At 41.2% G+C, this 22,466-nt stretch overlaps 4 protein-coding genes across 4 annotated transcripts; all 4 read right to left on the reverse strand.

The window, feature by feature from the left end:
* Positions 1 to 388: 388 nt before the first annotated feature.
* On the reverse strand, positions 389 to 5,193 carry LOC125273020 (coagulation factor X-like). The gene is made up of 8 exons (XM_048198258.1): positions 5,034 to 5,193; positions 4,668 to 4,828; positions 4,049 to 4,073; positions 3,851 to 3,964; positions 3,630 to 3,761; positions 3,271 to 3,554; positions 3,045 to 3,162; positions 389 to 1,618 (listed from the first exon to the last, which is right to left on the reverse strand). Exons 1-8 carry the CDS (start codon positions 5,092 to 5,094, stop codon positions 996 to 998), a joined length of 1,518 nt encoding a protein of 505 aa, XP_048054215.1. The 5' UTR covers positions 5,095 to 5,193; the 3' UTR covers positions 389 to 995.
* A 2,289-nt stretch (positions 5,194 to 7,482) lies between these two features.
* On the reverse strand, positions 7,483 to 11,912 carry LOC125273019 (coagulation factor X-like). Its single transcript, XM_048198257.1, has 8 exons — positions 11,754 to 11,912; positions 11,388 to 11,548; positions 10,732 to 10,756; positions 10,534 to 10,647; positions 10,313 to 10,444; positions 9,954 to 10,237; positions 9,728 to 9,845; positions 7,483 to 8,718 (listed from the first exon to the last, which is right to left on the reverse strand). The coding sequence occupies exons 1-8, from the start codon at positions 11,812 to 11,814 to the stop codon at positions 8,096 to 8,098; spliced, it is 1,518 nt and encodes a 505-aa protein (XP_048054214.1). The 5' UTR covers positions 11,815 to 11,912; the 3' UTR covers positions 7,483 to 8,095.
* Positions 11,913 to 12,912: 1,000 nt separating this feature from the next.
* Positions 12,913 to 17,385, reverse strand: f7i (coagulation factor VIIi). Its single transcript, XM_048198262.1, has 8 exons — positions 17,213 to 17,385; positions 16,891 to 17,051; positions 16,762 to 16,786; positions 15,628 to 15,741; positions 15,412 to 15,549; positions 14,789 to 14,892; positions 14,601 to 14,721; positions 12,913 to 14,461 (listed from the first exon to the last, which is right to left on the reverse strand). The coding sequence occupies exons 1-8, from the start codon at positions 17,268 to 17,270 to the stop codon at positions 13,833 to 13,835; spliced, it is 1,350 nt and encodes a 449-aa protein (XP_048054219.1). The 5' UTR covers positions 17,271 to 17,385; the 3' UTR covers positions 12,913 to 13,832.
* Positions 17,386 to 18,537: 1,152 nt separating this feature from the next.
* Positions 18,538 to 22,446, reverse strand: f7 (coagulation factor VII). Its single transcript, XM_048198263.1, has 8 exons — positions 22,315 to 22,446; positions 22,069 to 22,232; positions 21,696 to 21,720; positions 21,492 to 21,608; positions 21,043 to 21,183; positions 20,742 to 20,866; positions 20,523 to 20,643; positions 18,538 to 19,204 (listed from the first exon to the last, which is right to left on the reverse strand). Exons 1-8 carry the CDS (start codon positions 22,373 to 22,375, stop codon positions 18,648 to 18,650), a joined length of 1,311 nt encoding a protein of 436 aa, XP_048054220.1. The 5' UTR covers positions 22,376 to 22,446; the 3' UTR covers positions 18,538 to 18,647.
* Between the last annotated feature and the right edge of the window lie 20 nt (positions 22,447 to 22,466).

Here is a 22,466-nt window from a genome sequence, read left to right on the forward strand (position 1 = left end):
TTTTTTATGTCTAGATGATAAATGGTAAAAGTAAGATGAGTTTCTGTGTGCTCAGCGGTGTGTATCTGGACTCTAGTCTGTCAACATGACCTCTGAACTCTTCATCTGTGTGTTTGTCAACACATCCAGAGCCTCCACATACACTGACTTTAGTAAACTAAATTTAATTTACTGTCTTTATCCAACTGATTGTCAAATGTATTTGAATTGATAAAATTAGAAAGTTCTCTCAACTTTTGTGAAGTAGGTAAAACTCAAAAAAGCTCATGCCAAAAAGAATCAAAATATAATGAGTTATTTTTTTTACAGTGTATGACTGCCAACTTTCATAAGTTCATAAGGAAATGCATTCGACTTTATATGATAAGAATACGACAGAAACAGCTTATAAAATCAATTGTGTTTAATGAGAGTCGACATGAAACAGACCTCCATAATGTGTCTTATTTCAGAGCTAAACAAGATTTACTCAGAAATAACTAGTATTTTTTATAGTTATTTTTAACTAATTATTTCAACAATGATGATTTGATTGAATATGTTCATAAGTGGATGAAGTTACATGAATATGAAAGATTATGAAGACAAAAAAGATTTTCTGTAGAATCCCAGCTTATGGGGAACAATCTCAGAACGTTCTGGCAAGGTTTTTTCAAAGTCATGAACAAACATTTGTTCAGAGTTATCTGGTCTTTAATAATGTTCTCAAAACAAAAACATTATTTTTACATCGTTCATGGAACATTTTTTAAATGTAACTAATTGTTTCAGAACGTTCAGAGAACATTTAAAAGTAACGTTCCCATAATGTTTCCAGAAATGTTCCCTCAACATTTGCATAGCTAAAAATCTGGACATTCGGGGAACATTCAGAAATAACATTTTTATAACTTTATGGGTTCTTAGAGTATATTTTTGATTGCTGGGATAACATCACTGATAAATCATCAACATGAATTAAGACCGTGTCGTTGTTGATTCACGTTGACTTCCTGTCAGACTCTTCGTACAGGCATCTTCTGAAGCAGCTCTCGCTTTGCTTTGGGTTTTATAGACATCTCTGCCATCTCTGGCATGACTTTGGCCATGGCATTCTGGATCCACTGGATGTACTTGGAAACCTGCGTGTAGACGCCGTACTTGCCCTTCCGGGCGCATCCCTCGCCCCAGCTCACCACGCCCGTGACAAACCATGTGTTTTTGTAGCGCGTCACATGCGGCCCGCCTCTGTCGCCCTGACACGCATCTTTTTCCTCCTGGTCGTATCCGGCGCAGAACATGCGATTAGAGATTTTGAAATTGCTGGACTCGATGCACTTGCCACGGTCGATGTACGGCACCATTAGCTTCTGGAGGGTGGTGGACTGAAGGCCGCCTTCACGCACACGGCCGAAGCCGCTCACCATTCCTTCCGCCTGACGCATCAGCACACGCTCGGCGAAGTTGGACTCCGGCAGGCAGGCGGGGAGGATGAATCTGGTGAATGTGATGGGCTTGCTGAGCTTAATGAGGGCGATATCGTTGTGGTAGGTGTCCGCCATGTAGTTGTTGTGAATCAGAACCTCGTCTATGTCATGGGTGACCTCACGACCCTCGTTGACCAGCGTGTCAAACTCACCTGACAGAAAAACATGAACGCTAATGAAAACACCCAAGAACTGATCAAATGTAAATGTGTATCTTGATTGCAATGCAAGATATATAAAAGCATCTGCTAAATGCATAAATGTACATAGATGTACTTCAGAATGAGATCTCTTTCATTTACCCTTTTTTTTTCTCTAAGATGGCCATGAGGGTAAGTGGAGACTTTTACTTAAGTCTCCCTCTCAGATGTTTCTCCTGAGAAAAGACCCCCATAAATCTCACACGTGTCTCCTCTAGAGTTTCAGAAGAGATCTCAATGTGAACGCAAACATTTCTCATCAAATGATCCAAGCTGCTCCACTTTCATTTACGACTTACTGGATGATGACTGTCGACTCATTTAGCTTGGATTTTATTTTTTCTACATTTTTAAAAATAAAAGTTCCAAAAAGGGTTTTTTGCAGTGATGCAATAGAGGGTATGCATAGACGTCACTTTCCCGTGACGTTTATGCACACTTTCTCGAACCATTTTTGGCTCCCCAATGAACGGCTCTTGAAGGATTAGTTCACTCCTATAATTTACTCACCTCCATGTCATTCAAGATGTTCATGTCTTTCTTTCTTCAGTGGAAAAGAAATGAAGGTTTTTGAGGATTTTTCTCCATATAGTGGACTTCACTGGGGTTCAACGGGTTGAAGGTCCAAATGTCAGTTTCAGTGCAGCTTCAAAGAGCTCTACATGATCCCAGACGAGGAATAAGAGTCTCATCTAGAGAAACCATTAAAAATTTTCTAAAAAAAAAATTTTACATAATCTTTTTCTGTGTATTCTGGTTCAAAAAGGTAGGGTAGGACAAAAATTTTCATCTCATTTTCGCAAAATTATTTGACAACTCCGATATTGTTGTTTTACCTTTTGGGCATTTGACTTTGCACGTTCTCTTTGTAAATTTCTTTTCCACTGAAGAAAGAAAGACATGAAGACATGAACATCTTGGATGACATGGGGGTGAGTAAATTATCAGGAAATTTTAATTCTGAAGTGAACTAATCCTTTAAAAGAACCATTTTGCACAAAAGGTTCTTTAGATTATTAAAATGTTCTAGAAAAATGGTTCCCTTAAGAACTGATCACTGAAAGCTTCTTTGGGGAACCAAAATGGTTCTTCTTTTGCACCTCTGCGAAAACCCCTTTTGGAACCTTTATTTTGAAGAGTGAAGAAGGATTCCATGTTTGTTAAAAGTTCTAAATGGGATCATCAATATCATTTTTTTTTTTTTAGAGTAATAAAAAAGGAGAAACAACACCAATAAACAATACTGTTGTTAATTTGAAGAACATCATTCAGCTCTTTTGTGCATCAAATGTCTGAAAATATTTGCATGAGAATATTTCAGTTTTGACAAATGTTGAAGTGTTAAAAGAGTCACAAATGTTCCTATAAAAGGCCGTACCTAAGACCACCCTGGTGGAGATTGATGGATTCATACAGTGAGCGGCCGACAGGATGAAGTACTGGTTCAGGATGGTGCCGCCACAGTAGCCGATGTTGTCTTCATTAATGAGAAGAGCCTGAGAGAACATCCAACGTCAACAATAACAGACTAAAACTGCCACATTTCACGTCTCCAAAAACTCAAGTATCATGCAAAGTACAAGTCCATGTTTGTGTGTCTCTACCTGCCATGGACAATCTCCAGGAGGACATTTCACACCATTGACGATTCCTGTGATTCCTCCACATGTTTCAGATAAAACCCTGTCATCTGGAATAGGGATGTCCTCCACGTGGAGGCTGAATATGCTGCTCGTCTCATTGGCCGGCGGGTTTGTGGTGTCTATGACAGACTCGACGGTGGTCTCAACGTGCGTCTCCTCTTTATTCTTGGTGTCGGTGATGTTTTGCGTGTGAATGAAGATGCTTCTGGTCATCGAAGGATGAATGAAGCCACATTTGAAAGGTTCTAAAACAGAAGAGTTATTTGAACTGGAGGACAATCGGTCGAAAAACATCTCGCTGACATCAGAACATCATTTACCATTAGAGTGACACGACTTCCCATTTTCGGCCAGCTCGTAGCCTTTGGCACACGAACAGACGACATCTTTCTCCTTCTCCCTGCAGAAATGGTCACAGCCTCCGTTTTCACTCTCACAGAGCTCAGGAATAACTGCAGAAACACACAAACTCCACGTGTTCAACGGTGCTGATGGTTTGATGGTCTGTTGTGAGATTACTGAACATCATGAGGCTCTTTACCAATCTCACAGTTGTAGCCCTTAAACCCTTGTTGACAGTAACACGTGTACGGCCCGATCGCATCTTTACACTTGCCACCATTGAGACACGGCTGAGACAAACACGCGTCTCCATCTGCAGAAACACACAACCGCTGCCATCAAGAATTATTTTACCGTTAAAACCAAACTGAAGTGAAGGATTGTTACCGGCACTCACCGACATACTTGTGCCAGAACTCATCCTGAGAGAGAAAAGAGAACAACACATATCCGACAGATTAAATCAACACAAACGCACACGAGAAGCATTTATGTTCGATTTTCATTGGTGTATCAGATTCATTCTTTGTTATATTTTAATGGCTTGTATGGAGAAAATCACTTGTTTCTAAATGATGCTTTTATTGAAATGAAACTATCAAGCTTTCTACAGTCCATATGGTTATTTTAAAATGTTTAAGATGGTTCAAAAGTCAATAGTTCAACTCTGTCATAGAGATAATCATAGTGAAAATAATGACATTTTTACACAAAACATACAAAACAAGTAATGTGTTATTAAGTGATATTTTTAATATATATTTAAAAAAACTAGTTTTTTAACATTCAGAAATAATGTTTTCATAACTTAATGGGAATGTTAGCAAAATGTTACTAGAACATATTTTTGTTAGCTGGGATATTAATATTTTATATGAGTCACAGTAAATTTACTTATTTTCTCAAATGATGTGAATACTGAGGGAATCAGTGTCTGCGGCCTGGAGGTGGGAAATATGATTTCTTGAAAGTTTCCAATGAAATATACAAAAAATAAATGAATTGAACAAACAAACCGTCTTTGTAACATCCTCGAAGATTTCTCTGGCCTCCTCGTAACTGCAGCGCTCCTCAACACACTCGCGCTCCATGTTTCCCTTCTTCATCTCCTCGAACATGTGGTTTGCGCGGCGGCGGCGGCTCAGGATCTGACGGGCATCTCGAGTGTGGAGGAAGACTGGAGAAACACATGACATCATCATCATCATCACCACCAAAGCCTCCCTCCGCCAGAGACTGATAGCAGAGGAAGAGCTGAGTGTTGTGAAATAAACCAAAGCACAGTTAAAATCACTGGGCCTTAAAGAACAAACCCTCAGGACACGAACAGAGAGATCAGTCATTCTGAAGATTCAGTCTGTTAGATTCAAGACGACACTCACCTTCTGAGCAAACACAGTGTATTAGAAACAAGCACAGAAAGTTCCAGAAGACCCAAGACATATTCGCTTGTCAGCGCTGAGCTCTTTCACGTTAGAGGATCGTTCAGAAAACAGAAGGTCAATGAACTGAGCGCTGGGAGGGAGAGAGAGCCAGAGGGACAGGGGGAGGAGAAACTCACCACAGGACAAATGTAGGGCCGTTTACACTGACGACATGTGAGATTTCAGTTTCATGTTCCCTACACAAATGAGATTGAAGAACCGCAGCCAAGCGGAGGATTATGAGGGAATAACTTTGGCTGTTTCTCATACAAAACTTTAGAAAATCTAGAGTGAACAAATATTGCAGTGTTTATTCTAAATGATTCATCGGTGCACATCATTATTATTTAAAATTCATGTTCTGGTAGTCTTGAATCAGAATATCTTCTCCTCCCTTCTCTTCTCTGATGATGAGGGCGGGGCAACCTGTCACTCACATGAGATCCACCAATAGCAATCCACAACCATCCAATCAATTCCCCACAGACAAAATCAAGCCCCGCCCTACATTTGTTCTTGTTTGAGAAGCGGTTCACTCGGATATACGGCACAATAGAGAAGAAAAGAACAGCACAACTTCCCTTTCATGACTAGTTTAATGTCTCAATAATGTCAGTGATTATTTATATTTTTTTATTATATTTCTTTTAGCAGATGCTTTTATCCAAACAACAAGTGATTCATCTTTAAGGGTTCCGTCTGGTAATAAAACAAGCGAACAACATCCTCTTAATAGTTTTATCAACTAAAAAAGCTTGAAAAATATATGCTTGAAAACAAAATATATATATATATATGATGCTTGAAAACAAAGGTCCACTAGAAGCCGAACGCGTCTTTCTGCATCCAAATACTTTCAAAGGTTCGCGCTTGCGTCTGTGCGCAAGACAGAACCTGTGTACATATGTTCAGAAAAATTAAGTATAGAAATAATGTTGTCAATAACTTGCTATAGCCTATATATTTTAAATGTACTAAAAATCATTAAGAATCTGAATAAATGGACCATAAAATGGTCCATGCCATGTCTTAGTGATGATCTATTGTATTTGACCGGTATTCTCTTTTCTGGGTTTCTGAAACTTATGCATGCAGTAATGTAAGTAGTACAGAATTTTAAATGAGTCATATTGGTTTTCTGCACATTTTAAGATACTGCACAAGATGTGAATAAATGTAACTCGTACTCGCTGGGGTGGATACATCTTTATTCAATGAAATAAAATGCACATAAATCGTGACAGAAACATATTTAGAGAAGAAACTTCTAGTAAATTTATTAGGAATTAAACATGTGCATTAACAAAGTCTGTGACAGAATAATTAATTCATAACTGGAATAATCTCCGGACTCATTGAATCTGAAACGATGCAATGATCATTCTTAAATTCAAAAGCCAGAGTCGAATCGATCAAATTCAAACGTGGAGATTTTTGAAATACAGTAGTCAACATTTGAAGTGGATCAAAACCTTTCATCAAAGTTGTCCTAAAACCTTCTTCTTAGGACAACTTTGATTAACTTTTTTGATCAACTTCAAATGTTGACTACTGTAGATCCACAATGCAAAGTCAAAATGATGGAGGAGCGCCTATAGTACTGTAGTGTTTTTGTTGTCAGTCCTAGAAATGTTTTTTTTTTTTTTTTACCATTTTTGTCTGCATGTTAGTGATAATATCTTATTCATATTAAAGTTCTGGGACTCATTCGCATAAAACGCACATCCCCTCCACCCCCCGTGAAACCGAGGGGGACCTGTAAAAAATATTTTTGCATATGGGCCCGGGGCTGACTTGCTACGCCACTGAGTGATTCCATCACGATCCATCAGCAGAAGCTCCTGACACCTGTCAATCACTGATCATCAGCCGCTCGTCTGTAGCCCCGCCCACAATCAATACAGTCAATAACTCTCGAAAGAACGTCTCTTCCTACACGACTGTACAGCATTAACAGGATATGATGCGATGGTGACGTCATTACTGCTTTCAGCTCACTGTGATTAAACGCTGTTAAACGAGTGCGTCAGATTCATTCGTGAAATGATTTTTTATGTCTAGATGGTAAATGGTAAAAGTAAGATGAGTTTCTGTGTGCTCAGCGGTGTGTATCTGGACTCTAGTCTGTCAACATGACCTCTGAACTCTTCATCTGTGTGTTTGTCAACACATCCAGAGCCTCCACATACACTGACTTTAGTAAACTAAATTTAATTTACTGTCTTTAGCCAACTGATTGTCAAATGTATTTGAATTGATACAAAAAGTTACCTCAACCTCAACTTTTGGGAAGTAGGTAAAACTCAAAAGTTGAGTTTGTTTTTTTCACAGTGTGTGGCTGCCAACTTTCATTAATTCATAAGGAAACACATTTGACTTTATGTAAGAATACAACAGAAACGGCGTATAAAATCAGTTGTCTTTATTAAAACCGTAAACCTCATTAGGATGAGAGTCGACAGCATTGACAAACCGTTTTACCTCCATAATGTGTCTTATTTCAGAGCTGAACAAGATTTACACAGAAATAACTAGTATTTTTTATAGTTATTTTTAACTAATTTCATCAATGATGATTTTATTGAATATGTTCATAAGTGGATGAAGTTACTTGAATATGAAAGATTATGAAGACAAAAAATGGGGAACAATCTCAGAACGTTCTGGCAAGGTTTTCTCAAAGTCATGAACAAACATTTGTTCAGAGTTATGTGGTCTTTAATAATGTTCTCAAAACAAAAACATTATTTTTACATCGTTCATGGAACATTTTTTAAATGTAACTAATTATTCTGGAACGTTCAGAGAACATTCAAAAGTAACGTTCCCATAATGTTTCCAGAAATGTTCCCTCAACATTTGCATAGCCAAAAATCTGGACATTCGGGGAACATTCAGAAATAACATTTTTATAAATTTGTGGGTTCTTAGAATATATTTTTGATTGCTGGGATAACATCACTGATAAATCATCAACATGAATTAAGACCGTGTCGTTGTTGATTCACGTTGACTTCCTGTCAGACTCTTCGTACAGGCATCTTCTGAAGCAGCTCTCGCTTTGCTTTGGGTTTTATAGACATCTCTGCCATCTCTGGCATGACTTTGGCCATGGCATTCTGGATCCACTGGATGTACTTGGAAACCTGCGTGTAGACGCCGTACTTGCCCTTCCGGGCGCATCCCTCGCCCCAGCTCACCACGCCCGTGACAAACCATGTGTTTTTGTAGCGCGTCACATGCGGCCCGCCACTGTCGCCCTGACACGCGTCTTTTTCCTCCTGGTCGTATCCGGCGCAGAACATGCGATTAGAGATTTTGAACTTGCTGGACTCGATGCACTTGCCACGGTCGATGTACGGCACCGCTAGCTTCTGGAGGGTGGTGGACTGAAGGCCGCCTTCTCGCACACGGCCGAATCCGCTCACTATACCTTCCGCCTGACGCATCAGCACACGCTCGGCGAAGTTGGACTCCGGCAGGCAGGCGGGGAGAATGAATTTGGTGAATCTGATGGGCTTGCTGAGCTTAATGAGGGCGATATCGTTGTGGTAGGTGTCCGCCATGTAGTTCTTGTGAATCAGAATCTCGTCTACGTCGTGGGTGACCTCACGACCCTCGATGACCAGCGTGTCAAACTCACCTGACAGAAAAACATGAATGCTAATGAAAACACCCAAGAACTGATCAAATGTAAATGTGTATCTTGAATACAATGCAGGTTAGCTAAAAGCATCTGCTAAATGCATAAATGTAAATGGATGTGCTCTGGAATGAGATCTTTTTCGTTTCCCAATTGTTTCTTCAAGATGGCCAAGAGGGTAAGTGGAGACTTCTACTTAAGTCTCCCTCTCAGATGTTTCTCCTTTGAAAAAGACCCCAGAAATCTCACACGTGTCTCCTCTAGAGTTTCAGAAGAGATCTCAAATTGTGCTCAGAGATCTCAATGTGAACGCAAACATTTCTCATCAAATGATCCAAGCTGCTCCACTTTCATTTACAACTTACTGGATGATGACTGTCGACTCATTTTGGTCGGATTTTATTTCTTCTATACTCTTAAAAATAAGGGTTCCAGAAGGGGGTTTACGCAGTGACACTTAGATAGAATAAAAAGTAGGCCCTATGCATATTTGGCGTGCTGTCCGAGGGAGGGCTCTGAGCTTGGAATGTCGCCCGAACCCAGAGTACTCCCCCGTATCTTTGGTCAGAATAGTAACCAGGCAAGTGTGAGGAGACGGGGTGGTGGAGGGATGCACCTGTAGAGGAACATAGGCGAGTCGGCTACGTGTTTATAGGCCTCCTCTTATGCTGATTGGGTAGATCCTTTGAATGTGCTCCTCCCGAACTTTGTTAATAAAACATCATTTGGGGAATCCAAAATGGTTCTTCTTTTGCAGCTCTGCGAAACCCTCTTTTGGAAACTTTATTTTCAAGAGTGAAGAATTATTCCATGGATGTTAAAAGTTTGGATCATCGATATCAACATATATTTTTAGGTGTAATAAAAAAGGAGAAACAACACCAATTTGAAGAACATCATTCAGCTCTTTTGTGCATCAAATATCTGAAAATATTTGCATGAGAATATTTCAGTTTTGACAAATGTTGAAGTGTAAAAGAGTCACAAATGTTCCTATAAAAGGCCGTACCTAAGACCACCCTGGTGGAGAGCGACTGATTCATACAGTGAGCGGCCGACAGGATGAAGTACTGGTTCAGGATGGTGCCGCCACAGTAGCCGATGTTGTCTTCGTTAATGAGAAGAGCCTGAGAGAACATCCAACGTCAACAATAACAGACTAAAACTGCCACATTTCACGTCTCTAAAAACTCAAGTATCATGCAAAGTACAAGTCCATGTTTGTGTGTCTCTACCTGCCATGGACAATCTCCAGGAGGACATTTCGTACCATTGACGATTCTTGGCTCTACTCTAAATGTTTCAGATAAAACCCTGTCATCTGGAATAGCGATGTCCTGCTCATGGAGGCCGAACATGCTGCTCGTCTCATTGGCTGGCGGGTTTGTGGTGTCTATGACAGACTCGACGGTGGTCTCAACGTGCGTCTCCTCTTTATTCTTGGTGTCGGTGATGTTTTGCGTGTGAATGAAGATGCTTCTGGTCATCGAAGGATGAATGAAGCCACATTTGAAAAGTTCTAAAACAGAAGAGTTATTTGAACTGGAGGACAATCGGTCGAAAAACATCTCGCTGACATCAGAACATCATTTACCATTAGAGTGACACGACTTCCCATTTTCGGCCAGCTCGTAGCCTTTGGCACACGAACAGACGACATCTTTCTCCTTCACCCTGCAGAAATGGTCACAGCCTCCGTTTTCACTCTCACAGAGCTCAGGAATAACTGCAGAAACACACAAACTCCACGTGTTCAACGGTGCTGATGGTTTGATGGTCTGTTGTGAGATTACTGAACATCATGAGGCTCTTTACCAATCTCACAGTTGTAGCCCTTAAACCCTTGTTGACAGTAACACGTGTACGGCCCGATCGCATCTTTACACTTGCCACCATTGAGACATGGATGAGACAAACACGCGTCTCCATCTGCAGAAACACACAACCGCTGCCATCAAGACTTATTTTACCGTTAAAACCAAACTGAAGCGAAGGATTGTTACCGGCACTCACCGACATACTTGTGCCAGAACTCATCCTGAGAGAGAAAAGAGAACAACACATATCCGACAGATTAAATCAACACAAACGCACACGAGAAGCATTTATGTTCGATTTTCATTGGTGTATCAGATTCATTCTTTGTTATATTTTAATGGCTTGTATGGAGAAAATCACTTGTTTCTAAATGATGCTTTTATTGAAATGAAACTATCAAGCTTTCTACAGTCCATATGGTTATTTTACAATATTATGTTTAAGATGGTTCAATAGTTCAACTCTGTCATAGAGATAATCATAGTGAAAATAATGACATTTTTACACAAAACTAAAGTAATGTGTTATTAAGCGCGATATTTTTAATATATATTTTGAAAACAATGTTTTTAACATTCAGAAATGTCAGGAACATTAGCAAAATGTTACTAGAACATATTTTAGTTAGCTTGGATATTAATATTTTATATTTTAAAATATTTAATACTTTTAAGCTAGTGTCACACAGAAACTGAGTGAATTTACTTGTTTTCTCAAATGATGTGAATACTGAGGGAATTGTGTCCATCTGCGGTGGTTACGTATTTTGGGCCTAGAGGTGAAAAGTATGATTTCTTAAAAGTTTCCAATGAAATATACAAAAAATAAAGAAATGAATTGAACAAACAAACCGTCTTTGTAACATCCTCGAAGATTTCTCTGGCCTCCTCGTAACTGCAGCGCTCCTCAACACACTCGCGCTCCATGTTTCCCTTCTTCATCTCCTCGAACATGTGGTTTGCGCGGCGGCGGCGGCTCAGGATCTGACTGGCATCTCGAGTGTGGAGGAAGACTGGAGAAACACATGACATCATCATCATCATCACCACCAAAGCCTCCCTCCGCCAGAGACTGATAGCAGAGGAAGAGCTGAGTGTTGTGAAATAAACCAAAGCACAGTTAAAATCACTGGGCCTTAAAGAACAAACCCTCAGGTCACGAACAGAGAGATCAGTCATTCTGAAGATTCAGTCTGTTAGATTCAAGACGACACTCACCTTCTGAGCAAACACAGTGTATTAGAAACAAGCACAGAAAGTTCCAGAAGACCCAAGACATATTCGCTTGTCAGCGCTGAGCTCTTTCACGTTAGAGGATCGTTCAGAAAACAGAAGGTCAATGAACTGAGCGCTGGGAGGGAGAGAGAGCCAGAGGGACAGGGGGAGGAGAAACTCACCGCAGGACAAATGTAGGGCCGTTTACACTGACGACATGTGAGATTTCAGTTTAGAGCTCCTGAAACGAGAGAGTTGCATGAATCCTCACTCATTAATTATTTTATGTTCCCTACACAAATGAGATTGAAGAAGCACAGCCAAGTGGAGGATTATGAGGGAATAACTTTGGCTGTTTCTCACACAAAACATCAGAAAATGTGAATATAGTGCACAAGATATAAGTCACCATGAAATCGAAAGTGAACAAATATTGCAGTGTTTATTCTAAATGATTCATCGTTATTGTTTTAAATGCATGTTCCTGGTAATCTTGAATCAGAATATCTTCTCCTCCCTCCTGCAGCATCTCTTCTCTGATGATGAGGGCGGGGCAACCTGTCACTCACATGGGATCCACCAATAGCAAACCACAACCATCCAATCAATTCCCGACAGACAAAATCAAGCCCCGCCCCACATTTGTCCTCGTTTGTGAAGCGTTTCACTTGGATATACGACACAATAGAGAAGATTAGCACAACTACTCTTTCATGACTAGTTTAATGTCTCAGTAATGTCAGTGATTATTTGCATTTATTCATTTAGCAGATGCTTTTATCCAAACGTGATTCATCTTAAAGAGTTCCGTCTGGTGATAAAACAAGTGAACAACACCCTTCTTAATAGTTTGATCAACTAAAAAAGCTGGTGATTTTCTGTGCTTCATGAAGATAGAGTTGAGCTGTTAACTCTCTTTTATTGGTTTGGGAAATATTTGGACCTTATTCGTGTTTTATCAGACTAATATAATGTACACAAAATGTACAGAACAGTCACGTCTAACCCCGCACAGGGTCACGTCTGGTGTATGATTAGACCAGAGCAACATCTACACAAGAAAATCAATGCTGTTTCAGTTAATGACTGTCTAACCGTCCCTCAAACCTACACGCATGAAATTCAGATGCATGAATGACAAAAGCACACACACACACAAAACCACACTCACAATGACTTTTATTTCAACGATCATCATACACTCTTAAAAATAAAGTTTCTTTATTGGCATTGATGGTTTGTAGAAGCTTTAACATCCATACACTCTTAAAAATAAAGATTCGGGGTTTCCACAGTGAGGACAAAGAACAGGGATTTTCAAAGTGTGGGGCATGCAGAGTGGTTAAAAAAATTCATTAATAATTTGATGGTACGCGACACGACGACAATGTCAAAGAGTATTATGCATGCCAGGCCAGTAGTTGGCGATGTCACTTTGGAAAGAAATATTACGCGCATGCGCACATTCGCATTCTTTACAGAGCACTCGCGCCAAACGCCCATGCCTATAGACTAAATGTAAAATAAGCATGTGCATGCCATCACCATTTTCACAGATCCGCGTTTTTGTTGTAGATGATAACAGTATTGTTTTCAAAAACTTGCACTTTGAAAGTTTGCATTTTCAGGCCCCCAAAACGCTGTTGTTGTGTAAATGAATGGCCAAAACAAATAAAATGTTTTTCATTTTTAGTTGAACATGGTGTTGTGAAAACAGCCCCTCAATCAATACATTATAGCGGAATCAATGTTCTCGATCAGATCCTCTTGGAAAGTTTTCAGTCCAAGGATCCAGTAAGCGAATGCACTCAAACAGTCAGTCCAAATCATCCCTAATGCAGACAAAACCCGGCCGATTTCATCAGAGATGGTGGAGGGAATAGTGTACCGCTGCAAGAACTTAAACTACATCTCTCGGTTGGATAAAGCAAACCATTGTCGCGCTAGTAAAGTTTTGATGGATGACAAATGTAATTAGGCACACGAGACGAGAGTCCATTATTAATGCCCCAAAGAACCTTTCAGTGATCAATTCTTGTGAAACCTTTATTGTCGCGAGTGTATTAACCTCTAGTAAAGACATTAATTGTGAGTGGACTGTTCAACAGGAGATACACTGATTTTATTCAGCCCCTCAATGGGGGTTTTCATAACAATTTCAATCCATTTTAAGAAGTTAGCTACTTTGGTGTAAATCCCGTAGTACCCCGGCTGATCGCAGCCTTTACCCCATGACACGACACCCGTCAGGAAGGACGTTCCCTCGTAGCGGGTGACGAGCGGACTTCCGTCATGTCCTCTGCAGGACTCGTGACCACCCTCGACATAACCCGCACAGAACATGTTTGCGGTGATGTTGACACCGCTGCTCGACACACACTGCGCTGTGGGCAACAGAGGGACGGCTAGCCGCTGCAGAGTGGCGGACGACGGGGCTTTCAGGCCCTTTGACGGATGGATGTTGTCCCCCACGGTTCGCTTGCCCCATCCGCTGAGCGTGTGGAAGCGGACGGCAGCGAGCTCGATCTGTGCCAGCTCTGCCGTGGGCAAGCAAACGGGCACGGCGTACGCAGAGCGCTTGAGTTTTCCATGAAGCTTCAGGAGGGCCAGGTCACTATCCAGTGACACGGGGTCGTAGTTCTCATGGATAACCACACCAGCAACATCATACGCCTCCTCCGGGCCGTCCATCACATCCAGGTCATGATCACCTGAGGACAAACCAACTACTGTAAACAAAACTGGATCAACATCATAACTGATGAATTCTGAAATTATGTTTTTTCATGTTTATTACTGTGAAGCTGCTTGACTGTATAATCCAAACTCACACAAACACTCTTCAGATACCTGTGATAACCTTCAAACGCTTCATGTCCTTCTGATGAACGCAGTGAGCAGCTGTTAGGACCCAGCTGTCATCCAGAAGAGCCCCGCCACACAGACTCTCACCGTTATAATCGATCAGCGCCTGGAGACGAATAACAAACTCATCATTTGATCACTTGTTCTCATTCGACGTGTACATTTACCGTTACCTGCCAAGGACAGTGACCTCTGGGACAGTGAATTCCACCCACAGTCTGTTTTTGAGAATGAACTGTGTTGTTCTGAAGCGGAACCTTTCCACATGGATATTCAACTGCAACAAAACACAGTTGAACTAGAAAAGGAAGGTTTTGCAAGAGATTGAATGTTTGCTTGACAAAAGCTTGCCTGAAAGTTAAAGTGCCCCTAAAGGTTCCTAATGTTGTTTTGGAATCTGGTTTACATGCATCCAAGATCAAAAAACACTAATTTTCCCATAATATCCATCAGCTCTTTTCTCTCAGTGTCTGAAACGGTTCGTTCAAAGATTCGGTCTCTCTAAACCCCGCCTTTCTGAGAGCTGCTCTGCTCTGATTGGCCAGAAACCAAACACTCATTATCATATCTGAATCTCAGCTCTTGATTCACAGTGATTCGAACAGTAATGATGGCGTCAGTTTAACCGGATCAATCTCATCACAGTGGATTTGCTTTGGCAGCAGAAAAGAGCGTCTTCTCGACATGAACAACACGAACCAAACTCTTCCAGTCTCAGAATAGTTTGAAGAGATTTGAAATTTGTATGTCTGTCTTTATATATTTTTCCTACTCATAAACGCAGGACTCTTCCCACCTTGAGCAACACAAGACGTCCCATCAGCTCCGAGTGTGTATCCCGCGGCACAGTTGCACGTGCGTCTGGGTCCGGAAGCGTCGCAGAACTGCTCACAGCCTCCGTTCACATACTGACACTTCAGCGTCTCCTCAAACCCTACCAGTCACAAACATCAACACTAGATGAACTTTCAAAAGAACACGTTATTTCACACGTGTCGTCACGTTCACTTACCCTTCTCACAGTATTTGCCCTCAAACCCCTCCAGACACTGGCAGTAGTAGGTGTTGGCCAGATAAACGCATGTGCCTTTGTTCTTGCACGGATTGGTCAAGCAGGGCTCCTTCGCTTATTTGTAGATAATTACATGCATAAATCAAGCAAACATTAAAAAAGATTTATAGGAATGTATATGACAAAACCTGAGCTGAAACAAACACCTTTTGAACAAACAGAACCTTTGACTTCAGGTCAATAATGTAAATACTGTTTTCTGCCAGAGCAGCACTACATGTAATTACCAGTAATGAAATCAGTTAACATCGCTGCGATGATCAGTGGTCATTACTATACTACTACTATTAAGGGAAGACACTACAGGCATCTGTCAATTTTGAGATTTTGTGCTTTTTGGCTTTTCATAGTGTTTTTCTCAGACTGGTGGAAAGAAAATATCCAAAAATACACTTTTAAGTGTTTATTTTATAGCACTTTATCTATTTGCATCTATTGATTTCAATTACAGTAAATATCTTTAAAAGCCGTTTTCTCCTGCTCTGAGTCAGAAATCTCCACTTCAGCAGAACTTACATACACCAAACTTTACAGTTTTATCTATATTCTAAAGGTTTTTACAGAGGGATTTGTTGATATATAATTTGCTTGGTTTTATACAACATTTTATTCCTAAAAAAAAATGGTGATTTTTTTTTTTCTGTCTGTTGATAGTATTTTCTGAATTATGGAGTGATAAAAAGAGAGAGACAAAATTCCCTCGTAAAAACCTTTGAATTTAATATGTCCAAAAAACTTAAACAGAATTTTGAACCTGACGTCATCCAATATTCAGTTTGTTGTTCTAGAAACGTATGCAAATTAGCGCATATTGAATTAGATAATGCCTTATTTGCATATTTAAACATAAGATTTTTGAAAACTTGCAACACAAATCTTGTAATCAATCAGCTGGGGAAGTATGGCGCTGTCAGTTAATTTTTTTTTACCCTATTCACCTGAGGTGTCTTGCCTTAACTACAATGTCAAAAAAAAATTGGAGCACTTATTAATTTACTGTAAGATTTGTATATGAGTTTTTGAGGAAACTATGGTTGCCATGTTATTTCGCATTTATTTTGACACATTACTCACCGGAGTAACTCAACCAAAACTGTTTCTGCAAAAGAGAAACGAATTCACAAACAGAATATGTTAGATTTAAATAATTTACCAAATGAGTAATAATAACATAACATATACGCATGAATATGAGTGAGGTACCGTCTTCGTGTCGTCCTCGAACACCTCGCGCGCCTCCTCGTAGTCGCAGATTTCTTCGATGCACTCGCGCTCGAGATTCCCGCCCTTCATCTCCTCAAGGAAGGAGTTCGCGCGCCTGACGCGCTGCAGCACCGAACTGGCGTCATCTTTATCAAGAAACACTGAAAACAACGAGAAACAGAGGTAGGACAGAAGTAGTTTGATAAGGAAACTGTTTAACGGGTGAACGAGCGACACGAACACTCCCGTTAGAACACTGGCCGCGCGCGAGTCTAATTTGATTTTAACGGAAGCGTTAGTTCGTGTCGCTCGCGATTCTTACCGCCGCTGGATCCGTGAAATATCAGGACGCACACCAACACAACAGCACAAGTGTTCATGTTTCCCTGCCGGACACGCGCGTGGTCAAAGTTTCCTCAGAATCCTGTTGAGAGACACGGAGACTGAAATTACCGATCGACCGGAGCAAAGGGCTGCTGATGGTATTTAGCCTGTGTGAGGGAGTTCATGAGATTCGCTCAGTAATGAAACTGACCAAATATACCCCAGGCATGAAATCAAAATGGACAATGTGTTTATTCTAAATGATTTACCCGTGCACATTAATCACATTAACATTAACACATATTATTGTTTTTAATTCGTGTGCCTCATAATCTTCAATCAAAATAATTTCCCCTCCTTATTGCAGCGACATCTCTTCTCTGATAAAGAGGGCGGGGCAACCTGCCACTAACATGAGATCCACCAATAGCAAACCACAACTTTCTAATCAATTCCCCACAGACAAATTCAAGCCCCGCCCTACATTTGTTCTTGTTTGTGAAGCGTTTCACTCAGATGTACGGCACAATAGAGAAGAAAAGACATCAGACAGAAAAGACTCACACAGAGCGTTTTCAACCAGTACTAAAACATTTATTAGCCCAATTTTAACTATTACAGCATGTCCTAACCAGACGCAAGGCACAATAAAAGTTTTTTTCCTTGTTATTTTGTCCTAACAAGCTGCGACGAGGGACTGTGGATTCTAGTTTAGAAAGTTTCTATTTCTGCGAGGTCGCTGCTGAAATAACAACATGCAGAGTATGAGAATGATAATCTCAGGTGCTGATTATGTGCTTTAATGTTAAAAGATTTTGATGTGAGTTTGAATATCATTTATAGCCGTACAAAAGCAACAATGGATAATTCACCTCCGATCTTGAAAATAAAAACAAAACAAACATTAAAACTGCGAACAACAAAACGTATTCTATGACAAAGATTGTTTCACTCACGTATGTATTTTTACTAACTGTTAAATGTGGTAATATTTATAAATTTAATTATGTACATTCGTTGCGAATGCTGTGCACTTGCGGAGAGACTCCGCCCACACACTCTTCTGATTGGCTGTGATTTTTGATTGATTTTTTTGCGTCTCGTAGTCCTGTCACATCTGGTGTGGACAGACAAACTGCTTGTCACTGGAATCTTATCGCATCACGTCTGGTTAGGGCAGAATTCACGTGATCAACTCGAACATGATGGAAATCCGCGTGGATTCCCATTGGAAATTTTGCCAAGCAATGGTACATGTGCCTCACCTTTACACACACACACACACACACACACACACACAGGCATATAAACCACATAAGATCATTTTCATTCTACTGAATTGTTTATTTGTGAATGAGTTAATGACGGCCAAACCATTGAGAGGATAAAAATGCCAAACACAGAAGAAATCAGACATAAATAGAGCAGAATCTTTAATTAATTTGTGTGGAATTCGCCGTATGTTCGTGGATCCATTGCAGGTAGTTGGAGACACGCGTGTAGATGCCGTAGGATCCCGGACGGGCGCAGCCTCTCCCCCAGCTCACGATCCCCAGTAGGAACGTGGTGTTCCTGTAGCGGGTCACCAGCGGCCCACCGCTGTCCCCTTTACACGAGTCCTCCTTTCCCTCGATGTATCCGGCACAGAACATGTTGCTGGTGAGCACCACGTTGCTGCTCTCGACACACTCCTGCGTGCGGATGCGCGGCACACGCAGCCGGCGCAATAAGCGTGAGGTGGGTCCGTCCTCGCTGCGTTTGCCCCAGCCGCTCACCGTGTGCTTGCTGACGGCCCACAGCACGCGCTCGGCCATGTCGCGCAGAGGCAGGCAAACGGGAACGGCGTACGTGCTGTAGACGATGGGCTTGCTCAGACGCAGCAGTGCGATGTCGCTGTCTGCGGTCGTGGACACATAGCTGGGGTGCATAAGCATCTCCTCCACCTGGATGACCTGTTCTGTGCCTTCATCCACCTCGATGTCATGCTCACCTGAGTCACAGGACAACAGAATAGGTTTATTTAATATATATATATATATATATATATTCATTAACAATCTTAACAAATACTTTATAACATTCTCAGGCTCTTTTCAGTTATTAAAGGGTTAGTGACTGTGTTTTCATTCAAATCAGGCATTTTGATTAACATCATGCCCTAACCAGACACCACGTGATGAGACACTACTCATTCGCAACCAAATCAATCAAAAATCACAGCCAATCAGAAGAGGGTGTGGGCGGAGTCTCTCTGCAAGCGCACTGCACTAGAAACCAAATCAATCAAAAATCACAGCCAATCAGAAGAGGGTGTGGGTGGAGTCTCTGCAAATGTACTGCACTAGAAACCAAATCAATCAAAAATCACAGCCAATCAGGAAAGGGTGTGGGCGGAGTCTCTCCAAATGCACTGCACTAGAAACCAAATCAATCAAAAATCACAGCCAATCAGGAAAGGGTGCGGGCGGAGTCTCTCCAAATGCACTGCACTAGAAACCAAATCAATCAAAAATCACAGCCAATCAGAAAAGGATGCGGGCGGAGTCTCTCTGCAAATGCACTGCACTCGCAACCAAATCAGTCAGAAATCACAGCCAATCAGAAGAGGGTGTGGGTGGAGTCTCTCTGCAAATGCACTGCACTAGAAACCAAATCAATCAAAAATCACAGCCAATCAGGAAAGGGTGCGGGCGGAGTCTCTCCAAATGCACTGCACTAGAATCCAAATCAATCAAAAATCACAGCCAATCGGAAAAGGATGCGGGCGGAGTCTCTCTGCAAATGCACTGCACTCGCAACCAAATCAGTCAAAAATCACAGCCAATCAGAAAAGGGTGTGGGCGGAGTCTCTCTGCAAGCGCACTGCACTCGCAACTGAATGGATAAACAATCAAATTCATAAATATTACACAATTTTAACATTATTAGAAATACATACTGAGTGACCGGACACTTGTTTGTTCACAGTTTGAACGTTCTTGTTTCCTTTCACTTATTTTCAGAATCGGAGGTGAATTATCCATTGTCATTTTCAATATGGCAATAAATGATATTCAAACTCATATTAAAGTTTTTTTTAACATTAAATAAAGCACATAATCAGCATCTGAGATTATCGTTGCAGGGACAATTATCCAGCAGTGACGTCACAAACAGAATCTCCTGTTAAATCATGGAAAAACGTCTGGTTTTGTCTGTTTAGGACACGGTGTAAGAAGTGAATTTGACACAAATCATGTGAAATTTGGCATACCTTGAAGCTGTTGTTGTGTTTTCATGATGTTTAATAACTCTGAGAGCGACTGTACCTGCGACTATCTTGAGAAACTTGACTTTGATATTTTCTAAGCAGTGCGCGGCTGTGAGGATCCAGGTGGGTTTATAGATCACACCTCCACAGAAGCCCTTGTCGCTGTACTTCAGCAGCACCTGTCCATCAACACACACACACACACACAGAAATGTTTGATGGTAGAGTCCAGAATGACCCTTCAACATGTGTGTTCTGTGACGGTCACTGCTGATACCTGCCACGGACAGTGACCTTTAGGACATTCGGCTCCACCGACGATACGAGACCTCGGATCCTCCTGAAGGTTGGTAGCAGCTCTTCCACCCTGAAGAAGTGGAACCTTCCCACACGGAAAAGCCTCTGTAACAGTTATAATGTTTTAATTCTCTATGTAATTAAGCAAGCAAGGCAGCACTGTATTGAACCGCTCTGGATTAAAGGGAAGTCTTTTCATCCCTGTTTCTTCTGGAGCAAGAACAAATGTAGGGCAGGGCTTTATTCTGACTAGTTATCCTTTGTGTTTTGTGATTTCTCACCATTTGTCAGGCAGTTCTGGCCATCTGACCCTAAGAAATATCCATCTACACAGGAACAGTTGCGCTGACCGTCCTCCTCCACGCAGAAGTGCTCGCAGCGGCCGTTATCGTGCAGGCAGGAGTCAGGAACGTCTTTAATCGCTGAGGAGTCAAAGGAGATTGGGGAAAAATGTTCTTGTGCCTGAATCAGGAATGTGTTTGTTCTTTAACCTCAAGGACGTGACGGTTTTCATTTTACTCTTTCTGAACACCAAATTCTCTTCAGAAAAGCTTCACATGTAGTAGAGACTTTTTGGAGCACAAATGCCTTGTTCTTTACATTAGATATGGTTGAGAAATGATTATCTACTACAATATTAACATAGATTTTTTGCCTTGTCTTGTTTACAAAGAAGCTTATTGAGTTCCCAGTACTATGTTGAGTAGAGTATTTCGGCGTCTGCTCTCACCGCGCTCACAGTTGCGTCCGCTGAAGCCCGGCACACACAGACACGTGTAGGATTCTGCGTTCTGGCTCATGCAGAGCCCGTTATTCTCACATGGATTTGATTTGCAATGATCTTTAACTGCAGACGAATGTAAAGATTCATCTTAATTACACAGAATGAAGGAAAATGTCATATAGCAAAAAGTCACGTATCTTCAAAACTCACCATTGTAGATCTTCCAGAACTCATCCTGTGTGGAGGAGATATCAGTTAAACATTTGTCATAAATAGTTAAAGCATCTTTACACATAAGGCTGCTCTAATTTCAGACGCAATGCCACATAAAAGCCAGACTACATCATGTTGCTCTGACCCTAGTAAATACGTTTATGCCTCCTTAAACAGTCGACATAAAAACACCTAAATGCCACTGCAGAAGCACTTTTGTGCCGCCTTCTCAGTATAAATTAGGCATTACACTAATAAAATATACAACTACAATCCTTCAGGTTAAGATTAACATCACATTCAAACACTAGTTTTCTAGACAACATGTATCAATCACTGAACACGTGTGTTTGTCACATGTAATACTGACAGTGGCCTCCGTGTGTTCGAACACCTCCCGCGCCTCCTCATACGAACACTTCTCCTCCAGACACTCCCTCTCCAGATTACCCATCTTCATCTCCTCGAACCAGCCCGAGTTTGCCCGCTTGGCCCGGATCAATACCTCATGAGCCCCGTCCCTTCCCATGAACACTGTGAACACACACACACGTACAATACGAAACACTCTCGAAATAAACACTACTGCGACTGCTTGTATAGCTGGTTTAGTTACCTGTAGCCGAATGACAACAGTAAAGACTCAAGAGGACATAAAAGACTGACCGGAGACGCATGTTGACCAGCGCTTGAGTTTGTCTAGTGCTGCAGGTTCAAAGGTCTGAAGTCTAAATACTCTCCGCCCCTCAGAGCTCAAAAACCCTCCCT

This window comes from Megalobrama amblycephala, linkage group LG7 (assembly GCF_018812025.1).
Source record: "Megalobrama amblycephala isolate DHTTF-2021 linkage group LG7, ASM1881202v1, whole genome shotgun sequence".
In the NCBI taxonomy this organism is placed as follows: domain Eukaryota; kingdom Metazoa; phylum Chordata; class Actinopteri; order Cypriniformes; family Xenocyprididae; genus Megalobrama; species Megalobrama amblycephala.

Excerpts from the sequence above, each read along its gene's own strand:
- LOC125273019 (XM_048198257.1), bottom strand. The coding sequence starts at position 11,814 with ATGTCTTGGGTCTTCTGGAACTTTCTGTGCTTGTTTCTAATACACTGT. Across the intron at positions 10,445-10,533 it reads GGGCTACAACTGTGAGATTG|TTATTCCTGAGCTCTGTGAG; the intron begins GTAAAGAGCCTC and ends GTGTTTCTGCAG. Across the intron at positions 10,238-10,312 it reads GAAGTCGTGTCACTCTAATG|AACTTTTCAAATGTGGCTTC; the intron begins GTAAATGATGTT and ends CTTCTGTTTTAG.
- f7i (XM_048198262.1), bottom strand. The coding sequence starts at position 17,270 with ATGAACACTTGTGCTGTTGTGTTGGTGTGCGTCCTGATATTTCACGGA. Across the intron at positions 16,787-16,890 it reads TCGAGGACGACACGAAGACG|AAACAGTTTTGGTTGAGTTA; the intron begins GTACCTCACTCA and ends TCTCTTTTGCAG. Across the intron at positions 14,462-14,600 it reads GCGTTTGAAGGTTATCACAG|GTGATCATGACCTGGATGTG; the intron begins GTATCTGAAGAG and ends GTTTGTCCTCAG.
- LOC125273020 (XM_048198258.1), bottom strand. The coding sequence starts at position 5,094 with ATGTCTTGGGTCTTCTGGAACTTTCTGTGCTTGTTTCTAATACACTGT. Across the intron at positions 4,074-4,667 it reads TCGAGGATGTTACAAAGACG|GATGAGTTCTGGCACAAGTA; the intron begins GTTTGTTTGTTC and ends TTTCTCTCTCAG. Across the intron at positions 3,965-4,048 it reads GTTCTGGCACAAGTATGTCG|ATGGAGACGCGTGTTTGTCT; the intron begins GTGAGTGCCGGT and ends GTGTTTCTGCAG.
- f7 (XM_048198263.1), bottom strand. The coding sequence starts at position 22,375 with ATGCGTCTCCGGTCAGTCTTTTATGTCCTCTTGAGTCTTTACTGTTGT. Across the intron at positions 21,721-22,068 it reads TCGAACACACGGAGGCCACT|GATGAGTTCTGGAAGATCTA; the intron begins GTCAGTATTACA and ends TCCTCCACACAG. Across the intron at positions 20,867-21,042 it reads CCAGAACTGCCTGACAAATG|AGGCTTTTCCGTGTGGGAAG; the intron begins GTGAGAAATCAC and ends TAACTGTTACAG.